Genomic DNA, 16,645 nt, shown 5'->3' with positions numbered 1-16,645 from the left:
AGTATGAATCGTTTGATCGCCGGTCTTCGTCTCGCCCGAGCCGTCAAAGCCAAACGCTTGAGTGCTTATTGCGACTCGCAGCTCGTCGCTAGCCAGTTTAGCGGCGACTACGATGCTCGCAATGATAGAATGGATGCGTATCTCCGAGTGGTTCAGGAGCTCGCTAGGGAATTCGATTTCTTCGAACTCACCAAGGTTCCCCGCGGAGAGAACGTTTGCGCCGATGCCTTAGCCGCACTCGGGAGCAAACTCCACGATCAGGTCAAAAGGACGATACCCATACAGCGGATCGATCGACCGAGCATCGATTCTTCCTCCGACGACAGCTCTCCCATCACCCCAATCTTTGCGACAACTCGACGATCCACCACCGATCAAACCGAAACTGAGATGCCGGATCAAGCCGACACCGAGATGACCCGATCGTGACGATACCCCAGTCGATTGGCGAGCCGAGTTCCTAGATTATCTCGTACGAGAAAGACTGCCGAACGATAAGTGGGCAGCGCGACGCCTGAAGAGACGCAGCGCCCATTACGTCGTCATGAACGACGAACTCCACCGAGTGACCGCGAATAAGGTTCTCTTAAAGTGCATCCAGGGCGATGAAGTACGCCGAGTAATGGCTGAAACTCACGACGGAGCAGGAGGAAACCACTCGGGAGGCCGAGCACTCGCCCTTAAGGTTCGAAGCTTGGGATTCTTTTGGCCGTCTATGAACACTGACTGCGAGGCATACGCTCGTCGGTGCGACAAATGCCAGCGTCACGCTCCGAGCATCCACAGTCCCACTGAGCTGTTGCGGACATCTGCTGCCCCTTATCCGTTCATGAGGTGGGGGATGGACATCATCGGGCCAATGCCGACCTCGCGCCAACGTCGTTTCATCCTGGTCCTCACTGATTACTTCACCAAATGGATTGAAGCCGAAGCGTTCTCTCAGGTGACGGACAAGGAAGTCCGCACCTTCGTCTGGAAGAACATCATTTGCCGTCACGGTTTGCCGTACGAGATCATAACGGACAATGGCTCTCAGTTCATGTCCGGAAACTTCAAAGAGTTCTGCAACAAGTGGAATATCCGTCTAAGCCCTTCGACTCCTCGTTACCCGCAAGGAAACGGACAGGCGGAATCTTCCAACAAGATTATCATCGATGGTATCAAGAAGCGACTCGACCTAAAGAAAGGCCATTGGGCCGACGAGCTGGACGGCGTCCTCTGGTCGCACCGAACGACTCCTCGCGGTGCGACCAAATCCACCCCTTTCTCTCTTGCTTACGGGATGGAAGCAATGGCCCCCGCCGAAGTTAACGTGACAAGTCTTCGGCGCGCCAAGATGCCGCAGTTCGTCGAGCTTAATCAAGATATGCTCCTCGATGCCCTCGATGAACTCGAGGAAAAACGAGATCAAGCGCTTCTTCGGATCCAAAATTACCAGAACCAGATCGAGAGCTACTATAATAAGAAGGTAAAAGCGCGCCCTCTCGAGCTCGGCGATCTCGTCCTCCGAAAAGTCTTCGACAACACAAAGGAGCTCAACGCTGGCAAGCTAGGGACCAATTGGGAAGGACCTTACAAGATCACCCGAGTCGTTCGACCAGGCGTCTACCGACTCGAGACTTCCCGCGGAGAGGCAGTTCCACGAGCCTGGAACTCTATGCATCTTCGCCTCTTCTACCAATAGATTCGTCTCATCTTTTTCTCGAGCGAATGACCAACAGGTCACTGTTCGCAAAAAAAAAAAAAAAAAAAAAAAAAAAAAAAAAAAAAAAAAAAAACCGAGTAGATGCACCTAACCGTCACTTCTACTCGTCCGAGTGAATGCGCTACTACAGCCACTTTCACTCGGTCAAACGAACTACGAAAGGCTTGATCCTCATCCGAGGTACGTAGGCATCCCTTCACAGGGTCCAGCCCCAACCAAAACAAAGTCCAAACTTTTTCGCGAAAGAATGACGAACAGTCACTTTCTAGTAAACGATGCCAACCCCTTTTTCAAGCGGCGTACGAGCACTCGCCCAAAATCAATCGATTGGGTCTTGATCAGACGTCAGTCGAAGGGAATAACAGCCTTGCGTCACCTGTGCGTCACGCATTGACCGGCTACCCGATGGAAATTCTAGACCAAGTCTAACCGAAGAACGACGGTTTGGCCGACCAACGGTTCTCTCGGTTACTGCAATGCGTCTCGGAACCTTTTCCTCGGTAATTCAATAGAACGATTAGAGATTCTCTTTGTAATCGCTTGATCAACCACTTGTAAAAGTTTAGTTGAATAAAGAAGATTCGAACGAGCAACCGCCTCTAATTTCCTGTTCTATCTGAAAAATTGGGAACTCGCTGGCAAACGCGAGTAGCCGCTCGAATGAATCCTTTCTCGGTTAAAAACAAAAACGATTTACATATTTCTAAGTGGAAACGATTTACTGAAATATATAATAAAAATTCATAAAAGGTCTGAAGAAAAAGCAAGGCAGTAGTTCATACAACAAAAGGCCTTAGCCGAGAAAAGGAAATAGTTTTAAAGGCACAAGCGCCAAAAGTCAGATACAACAAACATCAAATACTAATCCAAGGCAGGAAGATCCTCCTCGGGATGTTCTTCGCTCGCGCCAGAGTCCGCCCCCTCGAGATGTCCTTCACTCGCGCCAGAATCCGCATCCTCGAATGACGGCGAGTCGGAGATATTGACCGGCGTGTTGGAGATCGGTTCGTCGGGAGCTGACTTGTTCGTCTCCTCAGCCACGGAAGGGTCCTTAAGGGCAACTTCTTGACCCGGGAGAACAGCATCAGGGCGAGCTGGCGACTGAACGGTGTCGAGAAGGCTCTTCGACGGCTCTTCGGATCGATCCCCTGGTGCTCTGAGGGGAGTGCGAAGCGTCTTGGCGGCCTCGGAGTCGAGCAAGTCCATGTTCGACCCAAATTTGTCGATTTTATCCATCATCTCCTGGATAACGAACCTCGACTCGAGCACGAGAGGAGATAAAGAAAGGTCCTTCTCGAGAAGATCATCTACGATCAAACGCTTCACCTCCGCATCATAATGCCTCTCTTGCCCGGCGTAGATATCAATATCTCCCTGAGAGATGTTTTTACCTGCCGCTTTCATCCCTTCAAGGCAACGTCTCATCCCCCGAGCCTGGCCGAGCATGCATCTCGCATCCTCAAAGTTATCACGACGGGACTCCCGATCCTGGATCCTCTGGAAGCGAGCGGCGGCTTTCCCATGCATCGCCGCCATTACTCGGATCCGTTCGTGAGTAACCTCATAGCGGCGCGACTCTCGGAGACGATCCATCTCCTTGGAATGCTCTAAGGCAGCAGCCGCCTTCTCTTCCTCGAGGGTCTTCTTCTCGTTTGCCAGCTTGGTTTTCTCTTTCTCGAGCGCTTTAACCAACTCCCGGGCTCGCTTCAGCTCCTTGTTCATAGCCGCCTCTTTCTGGGAGAGTTCATCCCTCATGGCCGCTTCTGCAATAACCGCTTCGTCCTTCTTCTTCAGCATGACCTCTAAGGCGACAGTCGCCTCCTTGGTGTTGCGCCGTTGCCTATCAATCACACCATAGGTCCTCTTCAGCTCTTTGTCGTATATGCGGACGACCTCGTTCCAGTCACCTTGGCTCTGCAACACATCAAAGAAAGAGTTGGGATAGGACGACCAAATGAGAAGAAAGACGAGAAACGAATGCGATGCAGAAACTATACTTACCTTAACCGAGGAACCGGCAGCAGCGGTGTACTCGTCTTGGAAAACTAAGTCCTTGACGAGTGGGAGATGCTCCCTACTTCCCCGGACTTGGCGGACGAAACGAGCGCAATCTCTCTCGTTACAAACGAGAGGAGTGTCCCGCTTGAAAATGAAGTCCACTTTATCCGGGCAAAACCCCTGCAGGTTCTTCGGCACAGCCTTACCCTCCTGAGCCTTCGGAGAGGACCTGTTCGATCCCCGGGCATCTTCACGAACCGCCGCCTTGGGGAGGGAAACGGCAGTAGTCGGAGCCTCCACGGTTTCCTTCTCCGTATTGGGCGCTATCTCGTGCCCCGAGGATTCGCCGGCACTCTTCTTATTATTCTTTTTCGACTTCTTCTTCACCTTAGAAGAAGTCCCCTGAAGACCACCATCGAGAGACGGATCCGGGAGAACGTCATCTCGAGAATTGTTGCTAGGCTCCAAGGCCTGGAGCTCACCTCTCTCCACAGAGGACGGCCGAACCTCAACGGGATCCTTGCGCGCCCGCTTCTTCTCCGATCCGGCGCCCCCACCGGTGGAAGTCTCCTCGGCTTGCTTCTCCTCGGAAGAAACGCCTTCCCTCTCCTTCCTCTTGCTCCCCGACTTTCTCACGAGCTGAGCCCCGTCCGACTCAGTCGCTCTCGGCTCCCCGGGATCAGAGGAGTTTGCGTTAGAGCTTTGGTCCGGCTCCACGAACCCGAGTTGCTTCCCAACCACCAAACTTAGATCCGGCAATTCCCTCATAGCTCTGGCTCGGTTAATTTCAATCTGCTCGGCTTTGGTGAACAAGTTGATTCTCTTCGACTTTTTGGTGATGAGAGGAACGGTGTCCGAACGCCAAACCTCTGCAAAGACAAAAGAAAGCGACTTAGGATCCCTGAGGAAACCGAGCAAAAGAAGAGAAAGAGAAACTTACGCCGCTTGATCCGATCAATCGACCTACGAATCCTCCTGTACGAGAAGTTCTCCCAAAAATCCTGTTTCTGGGACGCGATAATCCGAGCACTCTCCAAGAAATCTTCCTCGTACTCCGCGGTATTCGAGTGAGGAACTGTCAAAACAAGAGAAAAAGAGATGGTCAGGAGTCTGAAACAGTAAAAGATTAAAGAACATTCAATACCAAATTCATTGTTCCAAAGAACACGGTAACCGGTCTTCAGCGGCTCCTCGAAAGCCGAGCGATCGGACTTAACATAGAAGTACGATCGCTGCCAGTCGTTCGTCTTGGTCGGATAGCCCGTTACCACATTATAGTTCGGGCGTATCTTCAGTGATAACAGGCCTCGATTAATCTTCACCGAGACCAGCTCCTCAAATGCTCGGACGCTGAGAGCAGCGCCAGCTTCCGCCCCAATCACCATCAGCGCAACTGCTAGACGCCAAGCGCCATTCAAGAATTGGCTCAAAGCGACTCCTCGGCGCATCGTGTAGGCGGTGACGAGTCGAGGAATCGGAAACCATAGTTTCGTGTCCTTTTCGAAGTACGACTCGTATACGCACTGATACCCCTTCGGGGGGGACCACGGCCTTTGGGTCTTTGACGGGATTATGAATGTAACCCCGGTCGCCTTGCCTCTCTTCAGCAGCTTCGTCACCGACTCGAATGTGGATCGCGTCGGTAAAACGTTCCTCCAGTCTTGCCCCTCAACTACAGGGGGACGAGCTCGCGACGGATCGAGTCGGCGCTGCTCCTCGAAAATATTTCCCGGGTAGAAGCAGTAGGGAGTCATCCCGTCGTCAGGAGAGCCATCGCCTCCGTCATCGTCTGCGCGAGATTGAACCATCGCTACCGAGACGAGCATACGCTGCTCTCGGGTCATGTTCTCGGTATCCATCATCGCCTCGCGATGAGCCTCCTCTACGCTATCGCCGGATCCGCGAACCCTCTCCAGATCACTATCGGGACCAGTGGTGCTCGAAATCATCTTTCCCTTTTGTTCTCGAGAAAGTTGTTTGCTCGTCGGCATATCGAGTAGAGGAACTAAAACAGAGAGCAAAAGCTAGAGAGATAAGGAGTAGAGAGAGAAAGTACCTGATAAACTGAGAGAAGAATGAGAGAGATCTCGAGAGAGACCTCTTATTTATAGAGAGAGTGAAGGCGCCTCCCACGAGGTGCCATCATTAGCCCTAAGCGGGCCTAATTGGGCCTGTCGGCGGGCTCGCGCGTCACACTCAGACGCGACCTTTCGGATTCCCGACAAAAAACCCTAGCGACGTTTCAGCTTCTCGATCGAAAACCGGTGATGGTTCGCTGTCACATCAAAAACCGGCACAGTCGATTCATCGGTTTAGAGGAGTTCATCTGAGGCATCGAGCGTACGATAGGTCGGTTGTTCGTTCGGGAACATCCGGAACTCTTTCCGCCGGCGGTTCCTCGGTTAAATCAAAGGAACCGACTATCAAACCTCCTATTCTTCGAGCCCTAACTCACTAATTCGCTGCGACCAGCTGCTCGACAACGAACTAGGGGGGGACTTACTGTTGGGGATGGATTGGCACCATCCACAAGGCCCAGCGAATAGGAGGCCCATTACTACCATTCAAAGGATGACCGGCTCGGAGACGGCTTCTGACGAGCCGCGACTCGGCTCGAGACCTCTATAGCTGAACGACGAGAAGCCGATGGAAACGATCAGGCGGCTCGGGCCGAGCAGTCTTCTCGACTGGGCCTTTAAGCCAAAAGGCCCATAACGAAGGGGACGGATTAGGTCAAAGCCAACCGACCTAGGAGACTATATAAGGAGTTGAGGACAGGAAAGAAAGGTATCACCACATAGACAGACAGACTTGCGGCAAGATTAGGGTTTCCTTTATTCTCTTTGTATCTCGCCGCTCTCTTGTACTTCCGGCTAGGATCTCACCGAGCATCGACTAGCCGGCTTTCTTACTCTTGTACCCTCGTTATTCCGACTCTAATAAAACGTCTCTGTTCATCCCACTCTTGAGTTCTTCTACTTTTTGTTGACCAAACTCACCTTAAACAAGAATATAAACTATTGTTTAGATCTTAAGAACAGTGAGATTTAGATCAAAACAAAACCTGGGTATTTTTCAGAGAAGGTATCCCAGATACTTGGTCCTCTACCATCTTCATGAGCACCTCCTTCAACCTGAGAAGTGTTAAACAACACCCATAAACCTTTATTTAAAGAAATAAATCATGGTAATTAGAAGAAACCAAAAAAATAAATACCTGGTAAGCAGATGTTGCAGACCCAAAAATGAAATCTTCTGGAAAATCACTTCTTCTTAATTTAGGTATTGAAGAATTGTTCTGGGCAAGAACTCCATGGGAGGCCAAGACAATGAGCAGTATTAGTAATGAAAAATATTTTCCTCTCATTCTTACTTTTCTGTTGATTGTTAGTTTTTCTTTGAGGAGATGAATGAGTGGGACTTTTTATATACGGAAGAGAACTGTCTTTTTTTTTTTACAAACGGAAGAGAATTGTTTTGCACTGATTATAGAGAGAGAGAGAGAGAGAGAGAGAGAGAGAGAGAGAGAGAGAGAGAGAGAGAGAGAGAGAGAGAGATTTGTTTTCTTTTATGGCACTCAAGTTAGTAAATAAAAATTCAACTAACCCTATCTAGTTACCTTTTAAATAAGGAAAATTGGCAAAACAGTAGTTGAAAAATCTTTTTTTCTTCAGTTTTTGCATCGATTTTTATTTAACCGGCATTGAATATCTAAAATTTTCCTATAGCTGAGTCATTTTATAAAGAAAAAATATATGCCGTCAAAAAAAAAAAAAAAAAAAATATATATATAAAAAGCAATGGACCACCTTGCACGTTTTTCAGACAATTGCGGGAGGTGCTAATTTCTAAAGGGAACGTCAAGACGTGTAAGAAAGAACTGATGAGTCGTCTATTTCCGTTTTCTTTGTGCTAAAACAAGCTTCTTGTAACGGCTATTTATTTCAAATCTTGTTAGATAAGATATTATATACTCTTTTATCATGTAATAGTATTTTTATTCACAGGTTGGTGTAGTCTGGAACGCGTTGGGAATAGTCTGTCGGTCAAAAAACGACTACTTTAAAATCTAACACGATATATTTGATTAAATTGTCTTTCTCTGATTTGAACAAAAAAAAAAAAATTGTCTTTCTCTGATTTCCATGTGATGAAACAAGTCCATGTTTTGGTCTTAGCCTCTTTTAAGGGGTCTTTTTAACTGTGTAATTTAAAATTTCTAGCGAGTCTTTTAAAGAAGTTATTTAAATTAGTGATATGAAAATAAATGATTGAATGTCTTACATTTTTACTTTTTCCTCTGAACAAAAAAATGATATTAAAAGTTACAAAATCTCATAAATCATATAAAAACAGAAAGATTAGTAGAGTACACAAACAGAAAGGACAATGGTAAGTAGTATGAATGCAAGATAACTGATTATTCAGAATTATTTTTTATCCATTGATTTATCAATTTTGAATCTTTGATGATTAGTTTATAAATATGTCAAGTTCTGAAAAAATAACAAATAGGCTTTTTTATGATCGATCTTTTTTAGCCTGCGGATAAAGCCCATGAAAGTTATTGGGGCTTTTGAAAATAAACTGATCCTTCTTATGGGCTGGGTAAAGCTTTACACAGGCACAGATCTTGCAAACACAAAAATATACATACATCCAAGACATGGTCACATAAGCTTTTGTAATGATGGAGATTCAGCAGTGTTTCAAGATTCCAGCAGTGTCCACTGTTTACCTTAGCCTCCTCCTTCTAGACGTGGTCTGAGGTCCACTATTCACATCTTCTGTCCTCCTCCTAGACGATGAAGCCGATGTAACCACCCCAGTAGGGTTAACAGTTTGGCTTCTCCTCCGAAGAGAAGCTCGTACACCAACCTCAGCAATACGAGAAGACCTACGACGGCTCCTTCTCAAACTAGTTGCGTCAACAAAACTATCAGCATCATCAAAAGGTGGAATCTCCGAGGTATGGACTACAAGACTTGGGAAAGAAGCAAAAGGTGGATGATGATGTTGTTGTTGTTGTTGTTGCCCACTATTGTCTCCTCCTCCTCCACTTGCTACTATATTGCTCAGACCAAACTCATCCTCCTGAGCTAAAAGAGCTTGCAGTCCTATAATCTTTTCTCGAACGGTTGCCACTCTTCTAGCACTAGGCCTTGGAGGCAGAAGAAGGCCTTTACCACCGTCTCTATCATCTTCATTGTTACCGTATATGGGAATCACCTCGGCGTCAGTCACTTCCCCATCGCAAACCGGACATTCTTTAATGTTTAGATAAACAAGAGGCAGATGATAGAAACATCCCCAGCAGAACAAGTGACCACAACAAGTCAGAACCGGATCTTGAGCTCTCTCTAAACATATGTTACAGTCAAAGTACCCACCACAAGGAACAGTAGAGCTCGTTCTCTCCATGTTCAGTGCCTTTGCTATCAAGTAAGTCTTGTTGTCCCCGTTGTTTTCGACCTGTGAAGAGTCTCTATGTTCATAAGAGGGCACTAAAGGCAGTGCTTGTGTTGTTGTTGTTTCTCGTTGCCTGATTCTTGAAACTATTGCTTGGAGCTGTCTGATGCGTTCTTCGATCCGCGAGTGAGTAGTAGTCTCGAGCTCGTTTAACCATGGAGAAATCTCGGAACCAGGAGATGGGTTTTGGTTCAAATCAAGTTCCATTGTCTCTACTTGGACACTAGTCGACATGAGAGATCAAAGACACAAACTTTCACGAACCCAAAACAGAGTAAAGTTTGCTCCTTTTTTTTTTGCCACAGATCAACAAAACAGAGCAAAGTTCATGACTTTCAGATCCATAGATGATATATAGATCCCACAGATTCTTCCAAAATCAAATCGATGTCACTTACACAGATTCCAAAACCAAATCGGGGTCAAAAGGATAAACTTTGAACTAGATTTCTCCTCGACAGAATGGTTTCCACGAAACAGAGAATTGAGCCAACGATCCAAGAAAACAGAGAAGCATATGAAGTTTGGCTGAAGAAAGAGAAGAGACCTTGGAGAGGAAAGAGAGATAGAGATCAACACAAGCGCAGGAGGGCGGTGGCCATGATCGGTGGACTGTGGTGGCGAGGAGAGAGACAGAAGAAGTACATTTAAAACCAAACTTATGTCTTAGGAACAATATTGTCTTAACCTCGTGACAAAACAAAAAAACACAATATTGTCTTAACCTTTTTATCTGAACTTTTTAAGGTTTGCGTTTGCGTTTAGCCAAAACGTTAGATTTTATAATAATGACAGGAAATATAATAGTGTCAAGATACATTATTATAAGTCTATTAAACATAGGTTGACAGAAAAAAAAAAGTCCATTAAACATAGTAATTCAGACAAAACATTCAGTAATTTTTTTGTAATAAACGCAAAAAGACAAAATATAGTCTTTAGGATAAAAAACCAAGTCCGGAGAACAACGTTGAGAGCAAGGAAGGATCGAATCCAGCAAACACTGAAGGGTCAACAGATGAGAAAACCGACGGGTCAAACCCTAGATAACCGGAAGATGAAGGCGAACCGAAACCACCTCCCAGCCCAAATGGTTGGTCAACAGATGAGAAACCCGACGGGTCAAATCCTAGATAACCGAAAGATGAAGAAGAACCGGATCCACCTCCCAGTCCAAATGGTTGGTTAACCGATGAGAAAACCGACGGGTCAAATCCTAGATAACCGGAAGATGAAGAAGGACCAGATCCACCTCCCAACGGTCCAAATGGTTGGTTAACCGATGAGAAAACCGACGGGTCAAACCCTAGATAACTGGAAGATGAAGAAGAACCGGATCCACTTCCCAGTCCAAATGGTTGGTTAACCGATGAGAAAACCGATGGGTCAAACCCTAGATAACCGGAAGATGAAGAAGAACCGGATCCACCCCCCAGTCCAAATGGTCCGAGCAAATCAAGAAGCTGAGAAACTTGGCTTGGACTTTGTGGCGTATTGCTTACAAGATTATTAATCATCTCGTTAATCAAAGGTCTGATGATAGGACTCATTGTTGGCATCACCAAAGGATTATTAATAACTGGACTAGGAACAACAAACGGCGTCTGCGGTTGCATCCGGTTTGGACCATGACTAGTTAGTTTCCTTCTAGCACACAACAAATGAGCATCGAATCCACCACACTCTTTACAGCTATATAGCCACGAGTTAGACCCGAGTCCTTGACACACACTGCAGCGGAAGCTAGACACCGCAGCGGATCTTGATCCGGATCCGGACCCGCCAGGCGACATCAAGGAAAACGTTAAAGAAAGTTGGTGGTGAGGGTGAGATTGGTGAGTGACACGAGAAGGCATGTTGGCACAAACCGTGTGAAGATCGATACCGCAATCTCCACAATGGTAAGCGAATCCGTCACCATTTTTGCCACATGCGTCACAGCGGAACTGCCCTCCTTGGTATTTGGGAGAAGAGATTAGAGACAGGAGATGGTTTTTGTCGAAAGGGTGTCTGATCTTTTGAGGCAACTCGAAGCATTTTAGGTGGATGTGGAAGTTGCATGGTTTACATGTGTATGAGGGAAGATTGAGGAGCTTAAACTTGCAAACCACGCAAGAAGAGTTGGCTTGAGGATTGAGAGATGAGCTGAACAAGGGATGTGGATGGCTGAAATGTCGAATTGAGTCTTCTGGTTTTGGCCTTCCCATTGTTTTTGCTGCACAACGTGTTCAGAGAGGGTTGGTTATAAAATGTTATTGTAACTTGGTATGAACACAAATCAATGGCTTGGGGACTTGTTGGAACGTTTTGTTTTGTGGTAGTGAATTTTTCTACCGTGTGATGTTGAGATTCAAAGCTTTCAGTCGACGACTTTAAAGTCAACGGTTACATTGTTTGATCAAGTCGTTACCCACTTGGATTATATTGAAACCTCAAGTATTGAGAAACTCTAGTGCTTTGTCACAACTTCTTAAAAACTACCCAAGTTGGATATTTCAATTCATATTTAAATGATTTTAGTAGTACTATCTATATTCCCATACTAATTTGTACTAGCTATCAAACAAAAACATAAAGAACTAATTATTATATCAAATAAAACAATTATTATATCTACATAATAAAATTATTTGCAGACAAAAAAAACTTATATGGCTAGTGGGAGTATCTAATGTATTGTTAAGCGTCCAAAATCTTGCAATTATAATGTCAACTTTCTTCTGTATTATATTAAAATTACAACTAGATGAATACGAATAATCAAAACAAACTCATAATTGTTAGCCAAAAATAGAAACCACAAGTCCTCTACATACTTTGCTATTTATGTTGTATATGTTAAACGTTTCTTGAATGCAGTTTACAAAAAAAAATGTTAAACGTTTCTTCCACGTAAATAACCTAATCCAGACACATTAATGGCTTCAAATAAACCGGTTAATCGCCCTTCGGTGAGGCACCCGAGTCACAACCATCCGCTACGCATCTTCAAATCCCAAGAAGAAGATGAGATCATCTGCTCTGGATGCGAGCTTGACTTAATCGGACAAGCCTTCAAATGCACAAAGAAAGACTGCGATTACTTCTTGCACAAGTCATGTTTCGACCTACCTCGTGAGACCAATCACAAGTCTCACTTAAACCACCCTTTGACCCTGCTTCATTCCCCGCCGTATGGTCACTCTTACACATGTGACGCATGTGGTCAATATGGATCAGGATTTACTTACAACTGTTCAGAGTGCCAATACGACGTACATGTCGGATGTGTCTTTATCCCCGAGAGGCCGAGACTGTGGAGCGCGAAGACCACGACCACCCACTCACTCTAATTTACAACATACCATGCAAAGGTCGTGAGGACGGTGCGATGTTCATTTGTGATGTTTGTCAAGAAGATATGTCGGAGAATCTTTGGGTTTATTATTGCAAAGAATGCGATTATGGGACACATGTGCATTCTTGCGCGGTTTATGAAGATCATCAGCCAAAGAAAGGAGCAGAAGGAAGAGGACGAGAAGGAGGAGAATCGAACTCCGCGGCTGAAAGGATGAAGTCGTTGATGAAGGCTCAAGATGAGATGGCGGCGTTGCAGCTCGAGGCACGTATTAGGAAGAATACTAATGATGCTATACTTGAGTTATGGGATGAACCAAAGCGGAAATACTATTATTGGTGATTGAATCTATGAATGATCTATTTGATGCACTGATGAAGTTTGTAACTGTTATTTCTTTTGGGAATTTCGTTTGCTCGTGTGTTATTTGCAACAATTATTTTCAATGTAACTTTGTTCTGCAAAATAAATATAAAAAGTAATAAGTAAATTCATGATCAAGTTCTGATCCACTTGATCAGTTATTTGAATTTTTAAAATGTTTGCTTTTAAAAGGCAAATGGTATATGTTATCTTTGTTCTCTATTCATTAATAATAATAACGAATGTTTCAATTCATCAGCAATAGCATTAGCTGTATTGAAAAATATATCGTTAAATAGGCATATTCGATTAACATTCGTTGGTCTTGCAGGTTACATGCATCTTAAGCAAATAAGATTTTAGGGTTTAAAGCTTATGATTTTTCACTTGAAATGACTATACAATGAACTCATGTTGTGGTTTTCTATCGTAATTTCGCTTTTTTCCCCGAAGTCATAGTCACTTACATTCAGATGACTTGGAGATGATATACATTAGAGACCAAGCCTAGTTAATTGACATCACATCTTTATCTATGTCAACTCTTATATAGTATACATTTCCAACTTGATAATTCAATATTTAGAATCTTTCATTACAATTGGCTATGTCATCAGTTATATAAGCACAATATGACTAGTCATGTAATGGATGCATACTAGACGGATAGTTCCACCTCTTGACTTTTGACACCCAATGAGAATTACTCTTATGTAACATATATAGATGGTATAACAATGATAAATTAAGGCATGGTTAATAAGAATACTAATCTCATAATTATAGAAATCAAAGTCCTCTTCAATATTTTGTATTTATATAGTTCCAAAGAGATTCTCCCACAAGGTCACAAAACAACAAAAAAAAAACCTTAGACGCATATCAAGAACATTATGGGTTCAGGAAAAACTAGGGCTAACCCGAATAACCGTCCAACGGTGAGACACCCGAGTCACAATCATCCTTTGCGGGTCTTCAAATCCCAAGAAGGAGATGAGATTGTTTGCTATGGATGCGAGCTCGGACTAATTGGGCAAGCTTACAAGTGCACAAAGTCAGAGTGCAATTACTTCTTGCACAAGTCATGTTTCGACCTTCCCGGTGAAACTCTTCACAAGTCTCACCCTAATCACCCTTTGACCCTGGTCCATTCTCCACCCTATAACCAGTCTACGTTCTCGTGTGATGCGTGTGGTGAGCATGGATCTGGCTTCGCATACCACTGCTCTAAGTGCCAATACGATGTTCATGTTGGATGTGCATTTGTCCCTGAGACCGTGGAGCCTGAAGACCACGAACACCCTCTCACTCTACTTTACAACACGCCCTGCAAAGGTCGGGAGGATGGTGTGACGTTCATATGTGATGTTTGTGAAGAAGATATGCCAGAAAATCTATGGGTGTATTATTGCAAAGAATGTGATTATGGGACACATGTACATTCATGCGCCACATATGAAGATAACGGTGCAAAGAAAGTAAAAGAAGAAGGAGAAACAAGCTCGGCGGCTTCAGAGATGAAGTCGGTAATGGATGCTAAGATGGAGATGGCGATGATGCAGCTCCAGTTAGATGCTATTGACACAGCAGGTAGTTATGTCGGTTCATGGGAACCAAGGAGGAGATATTATTGGTGAAGTCTAATTTTTATAAAATATTATGTGATTATGATGAGTGTTTAATAATTGCTCTCTTTTGTGAATTCCGGTTATGAAATCAATCCAAGAAAAATGTCTTAATCTCTGATTTTGTTCATTCTTTGTATGTTTATGACTTTCTTTCAAAGTGTGGCTTGTTGTAAAATATTTCATCTATTTTGTTATAAGCATAAAAGAACTGTGAGCTGTATGATTATACATTCGCCAATGATTATTAGATATTTTATGATGCTATATTTTTATTTCGACTTTTTGTTTCGTTAGTTGGCACAAAGACTCTAAAGCCGACAGCATCATATGAATCTGAACACTTCTTTTCTAAATTTGTCAATTTTTTTAAGCAAGAAAGAAAGTGAAAAAAAAAACCCACTGTTGGAAGATCTCTACACAGTCAATGAGATCAATAAGCCTAGTTAATTGACCTAACATTTCTTACTATGTCAACTCATGTATTGTCTACATCTGCAGCTTGATAAATCAATATTTTAGAATCTATAATTACAATTTGCTATTTTAATCAATTATATAATCTACAATAAAACTAACTAATTCCGTGATGGATGGGTTCAAAGGGAATAATTCCACATCTTGACTTTGAACCCTAATGAGAACTGAGCTTATATATAGATACCGTATAATCATATTAGCGCGTAGAGACATTATTGTCCCAATATAGTAATCTATATACTACAACTTGGTAAATAGTCAAACCAAAATGCATCACTACTCCCATCCTGAAGAAGACTCACAATAACAAGTCATCTTAATATTTTCACTATAAATGCTTTGAAACCCCTTAGCTTAATAAGAATCACAAAGCAAACACAAAATAAAAGTATTTTAGCTACAATGGCTTCAAGAAAACCATCGGTGAGGCACCCTAGCCACAGCCATCCGTTGCGCAGCCACAAAGCCCTAGCAGAAGAAGATATCATCTGCTCAGGCTGCGACCTAGACCTGATTGGTGCAGCTTTCAAATGCACCAAATCAGAATGTGATTACTTCTTGCACAAGTCATGTTTTGAACTTCCACGTGAGACACGCCCCAAGGCTCACCCTGATCACCCTCTGAACCTACTTTATTCCCCACCGTACGAGTCCTCAACTTACGAGTGCAGCGCGTGCAGTGAGTATGGGTCCGGGTTCGTTTACAACTGCTCCATCTGCCAGTTTGATCTACACGTCGGGTGCATATCTATGCCTGAGTCCGTGGAACGTGAGGGACATGAGCATCCCCTAACGTTGCTCTACTGTTCTCCTTACACGAACGGCTTGATATTTAACTGTGATGTCTGTCAAGAGACAGTTCCAGATCATCTATGGTTTTATTACTGTAAGGAATGTGACTATGGCACGCATTTACATTCTTGTGAAGTAGAAGAAGAGGTGGAAGTGGAACCAAAGAGAGGAGGAGGAGGAAAGGCGAGTACAAGTGGGAATAAAGGAGGAGGAGGAAGAGGCTCGGCGGCTTCGGAGTTAGCTGCAATGTTGGAGGCTCAAAGGGAGATGGAGAGGATGCAGATTGAGTTACACATGGAGATGCAGAGAGCTAAGATTGCTAAGAAAGCGAGAAAAGCTTGCCTGAAGTTGATATAAAAAAATATGATAAAAGTTTGAAAACATATATGTTTCTCTCGCGCTTTCTTGGATTCTTGGAGCTCTGAAACAATATGATTGTTGTTTTTTTCTTGTGTGTGTTTTGGTTCTTGTTTTTTCATTGATTTGTTTCAGTTGCTAGTTTCATGTTATTTTCTTTGGAATAATTACAATTATCTGAAATAAAAAAAAGAAGTATAATCCAAGCCTTTTGAGTTTATTTGTTCTAATCATTATACATCACCATCTCGATTTTTTTTTATAAAAAAGAAAATGTTTGAAGAAAGGTATTAAGTCAAAACTTAATATAATACTGTATGTTTTTTTTTTGACTAATATACGATACTGTATGTTAGTAAATAGGATATTCCAAGGGGTTGATTAGCTAGCATTGACCTCCACAAACTAACTACATTCCCTCTGTATAAACCAACCGAATTATTAAAGGAAAAAGGTTTTGTCTCAGTTTCAAACCAATAAAAACCGTTGATGCCAAAAAAAAAACCAATAAAAATCGTC

General features: G+C 43.7%; 6 protein-coding genes and 1 pseudogene across 7 annotated transcripts in view; 3 read left to right on the top strand and 4 right to left on the bottom strand.

Moving 5' to 3' along the window:
* The window catches only part of LOC108854814 (beta-glucosidase 15), a 15,056-nt gene extending 7,841 nt beyond the window's left edge, over window positions 1-7,215 (bottom strand). The window contains exons 1-2 of the mRNA XM_057009007.1: window positions 6,921-7,215; window positions 6,768-6,837 (exon numbers count right to left, since the gene is read on the bottom strand). Of these exons, the coding sequence (XP_056864987.1) occupies window positions 6,768-6,837; window positions 6,921-7,070 (220 nt within the window). The 5' untranslated portion in view covers window positions 7,071-7,215. The remainder of the gene's footprint in view (window positions 1-6,767; window positions 6,838-6,920) is intronic.
* On the bottom strand, window positions 1,742-5,706 carry LOC130511662 (meiosis-specific protein ASY2-like). Of its 2 annotated transcripts, XM_057009006.1 has the most exons (3): window positions 4,644-5,706; window positions 3,707-4,572; window positions 1,742-3,619 (listed from the first exon to the last, which is right to left on the bottom strand). In XM_057009006.1, exons 1-3 carry the CDS (start codon window positions 5,692-5,694, stop codon window positions 2,567-2,569), a joined length of 2,970 nt encoding a protein of 989 aa, XP_056864986.1. In that variant the 5' UTR covers window positions 5,695-5,706; the 3' UTR covers window positions 1,742-2,566. The 2 variants fall into 2 exon arrangements, with proteins under 2 accessions (XP_056864986.1, XP_056864985.1); XM_057009005.1 differs by having other exon boundaries at window positions 1,742-4,572.
* A 1,062-nt stretch (window positions 7,216-8,277) lies between the features above and the next one.
* Window positions 8,278-9,857, bottom strand: LOC108854816 (uncharacterized). Its single transcript, XM_018628485.2, has one exon. It carries the CDS (start codon window positions 9,404-9,406, stop codon window positions 8,438-8,440), a length of 969 nt encoding a protein of 322 aa, XP_018483987.1. The 5' UTR covers window positions 9,407-9,857; the 3' UTR covers window positions 8,278-8,437.
* A 124-nt stretch (window positions 9,858-9,981) lies between these two features.
* Window positions 9,982-11,438, bottom strand: LOC108854815 (uncharacterized). Its single transcript, XM_018628484.2, has one exon. It carries the CDS (start codon window positions 11,377-11,379, stop codon window positions 10,111-10,113), a length of 1,269 nt encoding a protein of 422 aa, XP_018483986.1. The 5' UTR covers window positions 11,380-11,438; the 3' UTR covers window positions 9,982-10,110.
* Window positions 11,439-12,054: 616 nt separating this feature from the next.
* On the top strand, window positions 12,055-12,966 carry LOC108854818 (protein VACUOLELESS GAMETOPHYTES-like; annotated as a pseudogene).
* Window positions 12,967-13,738: 772 nt separating this feature from the next.
* On the top strand, window positions 13,739-14,657 carry LOC108854820 (protein VACUOLELESS GAMETOPHYTES-like). The gene has a single exon (XM_018628487.2). The coding sequence runs from the start codon at window positions 13,766-13,768 to the stop codon at window positions 14,507-14,509; it is 744 nt and encodes a 247-aa protein (XP_018483989.1). The 5' UTR covers window positions 13,739-13,765; the 3' UTR covers window positions 14,510-14,657.
* A 666-nt stretch (window positions 14,658-15,323) lies between these two features.
* On the top strand, window positions 15,324-16,331 carry LOC108854819 (protein VACUOLELESS GAMETOPHYTES). The gene has a single exon (XM_018628486.2). It carries the CDS (start codon window positions 15,380-15,382, stop codon window positions 16,124-16,126), a length of 747 nt encoding a protein of 248 aa, XP_018483988.2. The 5' UTR covers window positions 15,324-15,379; the 3' UTR covers window positions 16,127-16,331.
* Window positions 16,332-16,645: the final 314 nt, after the last annotated feature.

This window comes from Raphanus sativus, chromosome 4 (genome assembly GCF_000801105.2).
Source record: "Raphanus sativus cultivar WK10039 chromosome 4, ASM80110v3, whole genome shotgun sequence".
Taxonomy (NCBI): Eukaryota; Viridiplantae; Streptophyta; class Magnoliopsida; order Brassicales; family Brassicaceae; genus Raphanus; species Raphanus sativus.
The sequence above is the reverse complement of the archived record's forward strand: the minus strand, read 5'-3'. Positions and strand labels throughout refer to the sequence as shown.

What these genes read in the sequence shown, in the direction of transcription:
- LOC108854815 (XM_018628484.2), bottom strand. Translation starts at nt 11,379, where the DNA reads ATGGGAAGGCCAAAACCAGAAGACTCAATTCGACATTTCAGCCATCCA.
- LOC108854820 (XM_018628487.2), top strand. Translation starts at nt 13,766, where the DNA reads ATGGGTTCAGGAAAAACTAGGGCTAACCCGAATAACCGTCCAACGGTG.
- LOC108854819 (XM_018628486.2), top strand. Translation starts at nt 15,380, where the DNA reads ATGGCTTCAAGAAAACCATCGGTGAGGCACCCTAGCCACAGCCATCCG.
- LOC108854816 (XM_018628485.2), bottom strand. Translation starts at nt 9,406, where the DNA reads ATGTCGACTAGTGTCCAAGTAGAGACAATGGAACTTGATTTGAACCAA.
- LOC130511662 (XM_057009005.1), bottom strand. Translation starts at nt 5,694, where the DNA reads ATGCCGACGAGCAAACAACTTTCTCGAGAACAAAAGGGAAAGATGATT. An exon ending in GATTGATCGGATCAAGCGGC is followed by an intron (nt 4,573 to 4,643) that starts GTAAGTTTCTCT and finishes TTGTCTTTGCAG; the next exon opens with AGGTTTGGCGTTCGGACACC.